This window comes from Fragaria vesca, unplaced genomic scaffold, assembly GCF_000184155.1.
Source record: "Fragaria vesca subsp. vesca unplaced genomic scaffold, FraVesHawaii_1.0 scf0513018, whole genome shotgun sequence".
Taxonomy (NCBI): Eukaryota; Viridiplantae; Streptophyta; class Magnoliopsida; order Rosales; family Rosaceae; genus Fragaria; species Fragaria vesca.
This window is the reverse complement of record NW_004443419.1, coordinates 211231-224818: the sequence shown is the minus strand read 5'-3', so window position 1 is coordinate 224818 and position 13588 is coordinate 211231. Positions and strand designations below refer to the sequence as shown.

Here is a 13588-nt window from a genome sequence, read left to right as displayed (position 1 = left end):
ATTTTTACTGTTTCTGCATCCTCAACCTTTCATGATTTCAAAGCAATCTGACTGAGCTTCCCCCACTGTATGATTATAAAGTTGTGAGGGGCTGCAGTTAAAGTTGGTGCCTTCATCAGTGTGTGCAATATGTGGCCTGGCCCTCAAGCTCTTTTGGAGATGGAGTTTTGTACCAATATGGTGAAACTGTAATGTACCTCTCAGATGCTTCTTCCCAAGAACAACATGTAATTTAGTCTAGTGGGAAAGGGATGAGGCAACTGAATTATTGAGGCATCCTAAGTCACTTTGCTTCACTTATTTCCATCCTCAGCCCCCAAATCCAAAACTACAGTATAGAATGGGCTTCATATTGAATAGTTTGCTCAACACTTGAATCTCAAGTAGAGCCCAAAATGTAATTGGACTTGAAGTTGCTTTGAGAGAAACCCTATGCATAAATTGAAATGCTTTCCACAAATCTAGAAGCAATGTGGAACAAAGCCTTCATAGAACCGATCACCCCATCTTTGATCTTTTAGCAGTCTTGCCACAAGACAAAAGCCTCTAGCCTTTAGAGATGCAAAGTCATTCAATATTAACAAAATGAGGCTTTCACATTCATTTAGTCAGATTAGGCACACTATCATTCTATCTTGCAACAACTGTTAAACTGTATCTAGTCTCTTGCAGTCAATGCCGTGCAGCCCAGACCAGGGAAAGAGACTATTGATGCAAGACAAACTAGGCATACTAGAACTTTCCGAGGAGACTTGACTAGAAAAGACAGCTTAAATACTGCATCAAGTTCCTGGTATTCTTTCCTTCACTATTTTAGCAGAGATAAGAGTTTCGTTGTTGTTGCCAAAGCTCAAGCTTGAAGTTTGGCTATGGGAAAGGTGGTTTGCTCAGAATTAGAAGAAGCCGGTTCCAATCTACTCACACTTCTAATTGTGGTTGTTCTAGCTCTTGTGCTCATGACCATCTGCAAACCAACTCCAAAGTACTGTCTAGTGGCTGTCCAGCATCGCCCGTTTATAGTTTCCAACACTTGATTGTTTATTTGCCATCCCAATTTTTCTGTAGTTATTAACTTCTGTTTGTTCATAATAATCTCAGTCAGTCTGTGAGATGTGATACTGTAATACTTGAGGGAATTGTAATCAGTGGAGAAATTTGAATTATGAAAGTGATCAATGGTTTTTCATAAACACTGTGGAATGCTTCCCTTCTAAACAGAGTCCATGTATTTTTTGGAAGATGAATGAAAATAGGGTAAAATACTATATAGTCCTTGTGGTTTGAAGTCGACATCTGTTTAGTATTTGTGGTTTTATTTTAATCAAAATAGTCCTTAAAGTCACAATTTTTCATCCAAATGGTCATAGGTCACGTCAGCAGTTTAACTGAGAAAATTGATAGAATGACTATTTGAATGAAAAATTATGACTTTAAGGACCATTCAAATTAAAATAAAACCACAAGGACTAAACAGATGTCGACTTCAAACCACAAGGAGTAAACAAATTTTATTTCATGAAAATATGAATTCGCTGACTGCAGTGAGTTACTGCAAGAATATCGACAATTTTATTTATAGTATTACTAGCTTAGCCACTAATAGCCAGCTATGATCTACAGTCCAATTTTCAGTAGGAATGTTCATCTGCGCTTGCCAAAGACTTAGATCATTGATTTCATCATTTAAATTTAACGCCAACCTTTGCACACCTAAGGGGAAGACGAATGAGTGCCGCTTCTTTTCTGAAAGGTTTGACCAGAGCTACATCCAAATGATGGCAATCACTCTCTTCTCTCTACTATATTTTCTGTGGTGTTAACCACCGTTGTTGTGGTGATAATTAAAGCACTTGCTAGTGTTATAAGGCAATGTTAAACTCACTCTGTAGTGTTTTATTTTGGGGTACAATCTTCCGCTTTCATGGGATTCAGCACTAGGGATCAACAGCACTGGAAGTTGTTACGCCAGTGACAATTTATTTATAATCTATTGAAACTGCACCTCAATCTCTCAAACTAAAGCAAAACTAACATGTTCAATTGGTTCAAACAACTAGTCAAAAATCATAAAGAGAACGCCTCCAGGCAAGCTTATCCAATCTGCCAATTTTCTACGAGATAGCTCTCTCTAAACCTGTACAAATACAGTGATAACCCTCTACTTATAAGAACAAGAAAGCCCCAGCAGAACCAGTAGAGAAACCCAGGTAAAGCCTAATTCTTAAGCAGAGAGGATTAAGAGTAGGACTTGGGATTTCTACAAATGTCTTACCCTTTGCTTATAGCTCATAAGAGAGGTGAAAATGTGAAATGAAATAAAAGCGCTTATTGCAGAGCATATAAGAACTACAAACTTCAGATTTCCACATTAATAATATCAAAATTGTTTTTGCATTGCTTGAGGAACTAAAATTGCCCTTATCAAGCCAAGTTGAGTTCAGAATTCAAGCAGTAACCGAATAGTACACTTGTACATAACTCAAAACAGTTTGATCCATTCACAAACTATGATTTATTCATAGAGCCTTGAATAGTCTCCAGAAGATGTTGAATTCTGTACTTCATAACAGGCTGGCCTTTACGTGTTTTCTTCATCATCTTCTCCCTAATATCCTTCCTCCGAGCTTCAGACTTCTCTCTTTCTTCCTTCCTTGCCTGAAAGATAGCCTCCTTCTCCATTCTTGCCTTCTCTTGCTCTTCATGCTTCTTCTCATATATTTCTATTAAATTACGTGGTTCTCTATCCTTTCTCTTCTTGTTATTCTTACTCATCTTGCTACCCTCTTCAGTTTCATTCTCATCCTGCACCGGCCACCAAAAACATATGCATAGGAAATATAAGTTACATTTTCCCATTGTTTTGTTAACATCGTATTATGTCTCCAACTGTTTCCAAAGAAAATCCAAACAAACAAAACAAACAAATGGAGAAACAGATTCTGAATTTGGAATCAAACCTCGAGGGCTTTTATAGCCAATGGAACATCAGTGTGCTGTTGCTTTACCAACTTCTTATACTTCTTCACATGCTTCGCATTATCGTAGAACTCCCTTTTCTTCTCTGAAAGAAAACAGAACACAAACAGTTAGGATTACGGGTAAAAGAGAAGAAGAATCGTTAATCCTGCCCACTTTTATGACGAGAGAACTTCAGAATCCAATTTTCTATTTGAAAGAATGACACATTAATCACTTATTGAACACTGAAATGCATTCTCTACCCTCTTCTCATTTTATTAGATTGTTTCACTAACTCAAATGAACCATTGGACATTAGAATGTAGATTATCTTCACTATTTTCAGCTGATGGCAGCTACCCAAATACTCTGTTTCCAATTTAACAGAAGCATAATATCATTCCAAGTTCCTCTGCCTATTACACTAAGGTTCAAACATCCCATATGCTCATTAATCTCTATTTTCCAACACTTGCTTTCAAACCAACTTAAACTTCAGCATTTATCTTTAAGTCTCACTACCACACATACACCATACCAAAGTAGAGTAGATTAAAAAAGAACACAGCTGAAGATTCAAACTTTGACAAAATAAGAGTGAAACTGGAGGAAAGGAGAGAGCTTTCATACTTATAACAGATGGGTTGTAGTAGCTGTTAGTTGATTTCTCGAGTGAACGGCCTTGCCTACCAAATCTCTTCATGTTCTTCTTCTTATTGTACACCGATTTCGAGCCTTCCGATTTGTCTCCGTTGATTACAGCGTCTTTAGGGTTTCGGTTCTTCATTTTTAGAGAGGAATTGAGAAAAAAATTGAAGAATTTGGGGGATTGATGAAGAAAGGGGACGAATTGGAAACCCTAATTGCAGCAGGTGTTCCAGTGCGAGGCGGTGTATGAGAAAGCTAGTGTGTCTTCTGGTGCAGCTTTGTAGAATGTAGACAAATTTCTGCCACGTGGCAAGCGATTATTCGTCGTCTTATTGGTACGTTCTTCTTAAGTGGGTCTGTGTTGGGCTGATCGATAAATGGGATAGTCGATCCGGTTTGTCTATTCGTGCCCAAGATTTGCGTCTGGTTTGGTGGTCTGCGGATTCTACGCACCAAAGTGTATTTGTATCATTAATATGTAAGTGTTTAAATGGGAGACCTTAAATTCCTTTTTTTATTTTTATTTTTGATCCGATCAAATTAAATATTCATAATAAGAGTACATTTTCTTCGACCTAGTGTTCTCATTTCTTTAGTTGGAAACACTTGAGACTATTTTTTTGAGTTTCAATTTTGTTAACAGCATTAATATATATACATGTAGTGCGACTTAGATGGCCGGATCAAAATACTGTATATTAGTTGTTCGGTTCACTTGCACTTTGATGTGTAGAAGAATTTTCGGTCTACCTATTTGAATGGTTCGTTGGTGGTCTACCTATATGAATGGTTATGAATGATTAGAATTGCAACGTGTACACCACAATGTATACTAGAATTTTGCATAAACATTGAGCTATCTAGTTTAGTAGGAACGGGAGCTCTTCTAGTGAGGACTCTTAAGTTGAGGACTAGTTGAGAACTTTTTAGTTTATGGTTTAAAAGACTCATTTTTTGATCACATTTTGACATCTCCTTCGTTTAGTTTTTAAGTTTATATGAGTAGATCATTTATACAAATTTTCAGTTAAATTGGTGTTCGTTAAGATAATAAATTATATCAAATTAATGGACAAACCAAATCTGTCAAATATGAACTGTTCAAGTTCATAATTGATAAATCACACTTATGAATGCCTTAACAATTTTCAATATAGATGAAAATTTGGATAAATGATCTACTTATAAATACCTATAAACTGAACGGTTAAGATGTGGATATAAGATCGAAAGGTGAGATAAGCCGAAAAGTCTTCACCAAGTTCTCATCTTAAGGATCCTCACTAGAAGGGTTTCCTAGTAGGAACTATGGTATTCTTTATCTGTAGGTTCTAAAGTTGGGTTTTAAAGTATGGAACACAAGTCGTATGTAATAAGTACATTTATTTGTGAAATCGTCAATATCTTATCTTTCTTAAATCTTCTATATCAAATTAAGAGTTTGAGTTCAAACTTCCACCAGCTTGTGGCCAGCATGTTTGAGGCTTCTTCGGGTTCGTGCACATTAGTGGATAGTCTTCCAAACCTTGGTCCGAATACAGACTAGTGGGTGAGTAACTTGCTAACTTACAGACTAGTGGGTACTGTATTAACGTAACTGAGGTGACTTGGGCTGCGTTTGGGGGGGTTTATAAGCTCCTGTGCTTATAAGCACAGACCTTTTTGGTGTTTGGTAACTCGTACAAAAGCCACTTTTTAAAAAAGTAGAAGGTGTTTTCGTGGGGAAAAGGAGAAGCTGTTCCTACCCTCCTTTTTCTTGTAAGTCGGCGTGTTTTTTCGCGGGTGTTTAATGAAACTTTTTAAATGACGTTGGGTACCCCTATTAATGCCAACAAATTATATGACCAACAGCCTGCGAATCCATTCTCTCTCTTTCTGTTCGTCGCTAAGCTTGAGATCTGCAACTTCTGATCAGCAGCAGCTCTCTTTTTCTCTCTCTAATCTCTGAAACTTAGCAATATCTTTGTGCCTTTTTGTATAGTTTTATTGGGTTTGGATGAATTATCTCTCTCCCGGCCCTCTTCTTTGTCTCTAAATCTCAATTTCTAAATCCAAGAGTGATACTTTCTTGGCTGCCCCTTGATTATTGTTACCCGGGGAACAGGAGGACCGTGGGAGTGATGAGGAAGCGACGGCGGTGCAGGATGGAGGAGGGGTGGGGGGGTTGGATAGTCAGGCTGGGATGGATGAGAGAGTGCCCTTGGTGGCTCCGTTGGCGCCGAAGAATATGAGGCCGGGGAGGGTGGGAATGCCGTGGAGGAGAATTCGAGGGATTTCGGCTTACCAGAGATATGATATTCAACAGGTAGCCAGGTGGATTGAGCAGGTTCTTCCGTTTTCGCTGCTCTTACTCGTTGTGTTCATCCGTCAGCATTTGCAAGGTACTAGATTTGTTACTAGTTTTTTACGCAATTTCGATGATTTGGTACTAGTTTAGAATGCATATATGGAATGAGTGTTTTACTTTTTCTGTTTATGTTGGTGGTGTTCGAATAGCTATGTTATTTGGAGTAGCACATTAAAGATTCAGTCTTTTAGCATGGTATATAGAGAAACTATTTCGGCTTAGGTTGGGTGGGGAAACAAGCAGTGAGTTTGGTTTTCTTGGCATTGTGTCGCATTTGATTGCTTTGACAACATTAATTCTATTAATGTTGAAAAATTGTTCTAGTTTGTGAGTGTTTTGTTTTTTGGTTTATCTTGGAAATCTTGGTTAGATGAGCTGTTTTATCTGGGCTCGCATATGCAAGATGCAGTCTTTAGTAGAATATAGTTTCTGATTAGATTGTGGCGGGTAACAAACACTAATGCAGCTATGGCTTGTCTTTGACCATTAGATTGTGATACTTTCTTGGCTGCCTCTTGATTACTGTTACCCGTAGTAGAGGTCCTTGAATGATTTGTATGTTTGTCATGGATCTATTTATCTTGATTTGTAGAGCTTCGATGTTGAATGAGGTTTTCAACAAGCCAAATAGTAAAATAAGATTCAAGATTATCAAATAGCTGCCATGTCCATTGAGTTAGCAATAATCTAATTATGCAGATGCGTATTAAACTCTAGTTTATGATACAATTTTTGTGGTCTTCTAAGTTTAGGTACATATACATGTCCTGTCCTGCCAATTTTGACACTTCTACTTCCTACAATTAACTGATAAATGTGTATATGCGACTAGCTATATTTATATATCTGGTATCTGATATCTAGTCCATTAGCTTGATGTGCAATCTTCATATGAAGAATTGTATCATAGTTAAGGCTCTGCCTCATCATTGGCAATGTGTATGTGTATATGTAACCTTGTGTACTCTGTATTTTTACCCATCAAGTAGCAGTACTTTTTAGTGTATATAAAAACAGTGGAAATTTGGTTTGGTATGAAACTATGAAGCCTCTCTTGTCAACTGCAGGGTTTCTAATGTTTGATAGAAGACTTGACACCTTCCTGGTGCTAGTGTTGAACCAAACTTCGAGCCTCAGAAACAAATGTTAGTTTAATTGTGATGGGTATGATTTTTTTAGTTATCATAGAAGATGTAGAATATGTGTAAGGGGAGAGCATGAATATTTTGAAGTTATGATCTCTTGTTTGGATTATTGTTCCTAGTTATTTAGATGAATGATTTTCTGATATTGTTCTTTGTAGTTTAATAATGTTTCTGTTGTAAGGTGCTCTTGATTTATGATAGTTTTTATACCATGATGCTGACTCAAACTTATATTGTTTTTTGAAGGTATCAAGCAGGATAAACTATCAAAATTTGATGAATATTGCTTGGCCATTGCGTGAGCTGTATCAAATAAAATGCTGGATTTTGGAGTAAGGCTAGCTTTTGCTCGACTCCTTCTGAAGTTGGTGTATAGCAGGTTGCAGCAATTGTGAGCAATACTATAGATAGTGTAGCAGGCGCGTAGTTTATCCTGGTCACTATTGTTGCCCAGTAGCCAAGACAAATCTGAATGTGCAAGTTATGGTTCTTCTAATATAGTTTAAATTGATGAACATTTAATTGTCTCCTTGTCAACTTGAACGGGCAGGATGAACAATTTGTCATTCTGCATTAGTGTGTGTTTTTTGTAGGAAATGTGCTCTTTTAGTAGTGCGACTCAATACGTGTATAAATCATTTTAATATTTATCATATGAACATCATGATTTATAAAAATAGATAATAAATAATTTATATGGACATGAAGTTATTTTTATGGTTTGTAAAAATAACCAAAAGATAAATTATAGTATAAGAAGTTAGTTTTAGTTTCATGTCCAAATTGGTCATTCTGCAAGCTGGAAGCACTTTTAGTTTTCAATTTACCAAACACCTTTCACTGCTTTTAGCACTCACAACACCTATTAAAAGTCAGTTTACCAAACGCTTGGTTATACTTTACTTATCAGTCACTTATTCTCAGGACAGCTTATAAGCCAGCTTTTCTTATAAACCCAGCTACACCAAACACACCGCTATCTTAATCCTAATAAAAAAAAATCTATTTTATTTTTCTAACAAAAAAAATTCATTATTTAAAATTTTCAATTGGATAACACAATCTTTTTTCCTTGTTGGTATCAAATTCAAACCCACAATATAATTGTGCCAAATTCAAAACAACAACCATATAAAAAGGGGTATAGGGCGTTGGAAACCAAACACTCCTCGATTTCGTTTCGATATGAAGACCCGAAACAATGACTTGGAAGCCGGAACGACCCCGCTACTCTACCCTTCTATGACTGAGAACCCCGAGCTCCGATGGGCCTTCATCCGAAAAGTCTATGCCATCCTCACCTTCCAGATACTCCTCACCATTCCCGTCGCCGCCACCGTCTTCTTTTACCCTGCAATCGCCGTTTTCCTTATCGAAACTTGGCTCGGATGGTTTCTCAAAAACACTATCATCATCACCTCCCTTGTTGGTACGCATGTCTCTTAATTTGACTCTTCCCTTTGATTATATCGGTCAGATTGTGATGACTTAGGGTTTCGTTATTGTTTGGTTTGTTGCAGTGCTCGTCGCCATGATTGCTTATAGCAAACAGCACCCTCTGAATTACATGCTCCTTGGGGCTTTCACTATCTGTGAGGCACTCATGGTCGGAGTTAGTTGTGCATTCATCAGTGGTACGTCACTTCTCGTTCCTCTTTACCTCATTATAAAGCGGCGCCACCGGCCACCTAGGGCACCAATACGTGCCCTAGCTGTGATTTTTGGTTTTTAACACGAATTTTTGTCCCACAAGGCTAGGGTTAATTCTATAGGGTTAATATTTTTGTTGTTGAATAATTTAGCGTTTTTTGTTGTTGAATAATTTAGCGTTTTAGCAAAGGGATCGGATGTAGCATTTCCATGACTTGTACACACACGGCATGCTTTGGGGGATATGGGGATTGACTCGATGAATATTGTGCCAATCATTAATAGTTCGTGAAGTATATTCACTACACGTCTAATTTATGAAAACATATATTGATACACACACACACATATAGTTGTAGTAACACATACATAATCTTGCTCACAAGCCTAACAAAATGGAATGTAATTTGTTGAATTGGAAACTGCAGGGAAGGTGGTTTTGGAGGCTGCCATTCTTACCGCTGCAATTTTTCTAGGCCTGACCTTGTATACCTTTTGGGGTGCAAGGAGAGGCCATGACTTCAACTTCTTGGGTCCTTTCTTGTTTGCATCCCTGCTGGCTCTGCTTGTCTTTGGAGTGATACAGGTTTGTGCTTCAATTGCTTGAACCTGCTGGCCTCTAGGCTCTTGCGGTTTTATGTTCCTTCGATTCCATTGCGGTTAATGTGTTCAATTGTATTTGGTCCGATAATGCATTCATATCGATCTTTATGCAGATTTTCCTCCCTCTTGGTAAGACGAGTCATATGATTATCGGGATTGTTGGAATACTCGTATTCTGTGGCTACATTGTCCATGACACAGACGAACTGATCAAGCGCTACGAGTATGATGAGTACATTCTTGCGGCCATTGACTTGTATTTGGACCTCATCAACTTGTTTCTCAAGATATTGGAGATGATGAAGAAGGCAGAGAGCTCAGATCGATGATGCTTAACCTCGCCCTTAATTAGTCTGTTAAATATTTTCGTAACCAGCTGAAACAGTACACCGTGATTTCACCATTGAATCACTGTCCATTTAAACTCAGATTACTCTTTCTTTTGTAAAGATCATGTAGGAGGACCACCAGTTGAAGGTGCTGATTATATATGCTAATTAAGCGACTAGCTTTGTCTACTAGGTTATATACTTGTATGAGTAGCCGGCCTTATTATACTTACCGTTGTTTTCAACGTAACCGAAGAGAGATATAAATAGATTGACACCACTAGATGATTGTATGATGAAGTCAACATATAATTAGTTGCAAAATCCAGTTGGTGATACAAAGAACAAGACCAAACGCTAGAAGTGGAAGAGCTTGTGCTAGCTTTGCATATTACATAGTTGCACTGGTTCATTGTTTTCAATCATCTGATAACACAATAAATGTTGCACTTGGGTTCATCAGTTTCCTTCACACAATTGATTCAGTAATGATCTCTGATTGATTCTCATGGTCATCGACTTCAGAGCTCTTCTTTATGTCCCTCGCTTCCAATTGAGTTTGAGTATCGATTTCACCTGCTGGTACGTAGTATGTCATCGTTTTCTACAGAAGCAACCCTGTTTGTGCTTGGTATTGTGACATTCAGACTATTCTGGTAAGACTGCTTTCTTGTTGCTCTTGTAGACCAAGAACATAATCATCTGCACAACCCCAAAGGCGAACCCTAAGATGTTTGGTGCCTGTACAAATAAAAAATGAGAGGAAATCAACAACACAGTTCATCAACACATAAAAGTTTGGTATTGGAAGTTTATGCAAGAGGTGACGGAAAGCAAGACAGGAAGAAATTGTACCACTACGAATAAATCCCTTATCAAAAGGCCATAGAAGAACCACATAACAGCATATATGGTTAAGCAGAGTGACAAAGGGAATGACATGCATGTATTCCACACTCTTTGTTTTAATAACCAGTCTCTGAAAAAGCAAGTCAATAGAATTCAATCTTTAGTATTTGACCAATTAACCAGAAAATAGATATTAATCAGTAAAGCATGAACAAAATTAGCCAAATTACCATGTTACTAAGAGGAGCAGCAAACACAGAAACATTGAACACTACATTAATCCACCCAACAACTTTCAACCGCAGAAGAACATTTGGGATTTGGCTTGTACCAACTAAGATGGAACCAAAAGCCAAGGCATTAAACAGAACAAATAGCTTTGCTGTGAAAATATGAGAAAACCAGAATCAAGTTTTAATTTTATCTTAATACGCGCGTGCACATACAAAAAAAAGATGAGAAGAGAGAAGATAGAGTACCCTGGATTTTGGTGGTGCATAAATCATGTACATTACAAGGTACACAGTTTCGATGAAGCAACCAATGGAATTGATCGCGATGAGAATCAGAGCATTTGTCTTGAGGAAGCCATAGTAGGGCGTTAACATGGCACTAAACAATGCCACTGAATAGGGTATAGATTGGAACCCTTGTGTTGATTTTGTCTTGAAAATCCTATAAAATGTTGGTCTGCAAAACAAACAAAAAATACAAACTTTAATATATAACAGAAATGTACATGCATAAAAATGAGAGAGAGAGAGAGAGAGAGAGAGAGAGAGAGAGAGAGAGAGAGATATGTTACATTGGGGCAAGGTAGACGAGGAAGGCGACTATGGTACCTACACAAGTTTTACAAACAAAGATACTTAGAGAATCCAAACATTAGTAGAATGGAGAACTGAGTAAGATTTGCTCATTTGGTAAAAGCTAGAAGATATCTACATATATCAACTAGATAGCTATACTAGACAAATTACCCAGAATGCCAAACACAGAGGCCATAAGATGAAGATCAACGGCTGCCATTCTTGGATATCAAGCTCAGGTCTGCTCGTAATTAATGAATGACTGAGAGTTTGAGGCTTTGAGGGAAAGCTCTGCTACACAAAGACTCGATCAAGTTGAAGTTTTTTATCTGAGTTCCTTCATTGATCGAGTGAACGTATATATACGAGTAAAGAAAATGCTGAGCTCGATCATGCATGATGGCATTACACAATATGATGGAACTGTTTGTGTGAAATCACTAGAGGGCAGTACGTTGAACTAGGAAGACCATAATAAGCTTGTTTTTGCTAGCTAGGTCACAAATGAGGAGAAGGCAGAGGTTAGAGCTAGCAGCGAGAAGTTTCCGAAGAAGTGGTCTAGTCTAGACCAAAAGATTTTAGAAGCAAAGCAAGAACATCCAATGTAATAACTTAATATGGTTGCTATATATTGGACTTGCTTTTTACTATTACCTTTTTTGGGGTTCTATATTTTTAAAGCTCCTGACTCCTGGGATAGGCCGAAAGCTTATTAGGAATCAAAATTGATTGCAAACATCTTTTGAAGGTGGCTCAAGGGTCTGTCTAGTTTGTGATCACACGATTTTGAATTCGTTCACCTAGCTTAATTTCGATGGCGTTAATTCTATGTAACATATGGGAATTCTTTGATTCATGGCTACGAAGTCAAATCAAATTCTTCCTACATGCTTTTGCCATTTGGGAGTAAAACCATATATTAATTCAGAACAAAACTTCTTTTATAGCACCCATTTGAAGTAGGAAGTGCAAATTAGGTCAAATTAATTGGTAGGGACTGGACTACCTTCCATATCAATGGTTTGGTAAGCAAGTGCACATAAATAAAATTACCTTCATAAACTTAACTGGTACAAGAGCTAACTAATTTTGATTACTACTTCATAAACGCTATAGTACTTGCCATCTGATCAATCAATATGTCTTTGCTTTTTCTCAAGACCATTCTTAAACTACAAGTCTGCTAGAATATCAAGCATAAAAAGATAATGGTAGGAATCTTGTCACAGCTATATAAAAAGTGTGTTCGATTAATTCTTTCTCTGGCTTGATTGCAATACAGATCGAACAGCCTTAAATCTTGCTTGATGACTGATCCATATACATATAAAGTAATTAAAGTATCTAATAATTTTCTAAACATCTTGTTCACTACTCTCGTTTTTGCAAATTCATATACGGTTCCTTGTGATCTCATTCTCAGTCTGAAATAAACACAGTACGTACCTAGCTCCACGTTTAGCTTTGTTTTTCTGTTTTGGCCTTTTGGGTGAGGTTTGGGGCCCTAGCAACGAGTATTGGTTACAGCCTCGTCTAGATACCACATTTTTTCGGTGAACAAGATTCAGTGATGAATATGTTAAGAAACTCTTTCGCGTAAAAAATACATCGTAGTAATTCATATGCGTGTATAAAATTTACTTGATAGCTAATCAGTTCGCAACTTTACATTGAGCAAGTAAAGATTCCACAACTTCATCTTTTCACAGTAAATTGGAGAGCTTGTATTGTTTTGAAGATCGGTCCCTTTCAGTTCTTTGTTTTAGGCTGAGACCTTATAGGTTTTTTCTTATTTCATTTTTTGGAAGAGTTCAAAAATAAGTACAGATATATGCAGGACTTGTTTAAAAACTTTATATTGAGGCCCTTCTCAAGATGAGGCCGAAGGCAGCGGCCACGATTGCCTTGCCTTTGGGCAGACCGTCCAACTGATTCTCAAGATCATAATCATCGTCGTCGACATCATCATCAGTTTCATCGTCTCCAGCTTTCGTTGTAGTACTAATGACAATTGCTAGTGTCATGTTATCATTTGCTGGAGCAGGAACCCTAGTTGTGATTGGCATCTGATCACTTAGACTCTGTTCCGGTAAGAAATCTATCTTGGTCATTTTCTTCCTGTAGACGAGGATCATAATCATCTGAACAATCCCGAACGCAAACCCTAACACGTTTGGTGCCTATACATACAAACATGAAACAAAGCAACACAATCATCAGCATATCATCATCAGTTTATATAAAGAACAT

At 37.5% G+C, this 13588-nt stretch overlaps 2 protein-coding genes and 1 pseudogene across 2 annotated transcripts; 1 reads left to right on the top strand and 2 right to left on the bottom strand.

Moving 5' to 3' along the window:
• Positions 1-2360: 2360 nt before the first annotated feature.
• On the bottom strand, positions 2361-3842 carry LOC101307952. Its single transcript, XM_004309643.1, has 3 exons — positions 3589-3842; positions 2958-3061; positions 2361-2802 (listed from the first exon to the last, which is right to left on the bottom strand). Exons 1-3 carry the CDS (start codon positions 3743-3745, stop codon positions 2506-2508), a joined length of 558 nt encoding a protein of 185 aa, XP_004309691.1. The 5' UTR covers positions 3746-3842; the 3' UTR covers positions 2361-2505.
• A 4422-nt stretch (positions 3843-8264) lies between these two features.
• LOC101291592 (BI1-like protein-like) lies at positions 8265-9680 on the top strand. The gene is made up of 4 exons (XM_004309666.1): positions 8265-8527; positions 8619-8732; positions 9177-9334; positions 9465-9680. Exons 1-4 carry the CDS (start codon positions 8284-8286, stop codon positions 9678-9680), a joined length of 732 nt encoding a protein of 243 aa, XP_004309714.1. The 5' UTR covers positions 8265-8283.
• A 648-nt stretch (positions 9681-10328) lies between these two features.
• Positions 10329-11558, bottom strand: LOC101291300 (annotated as a pseudogene).
• Between the last annotated feature and the right edge of the window lie 2030 nt (positions 11559-13588).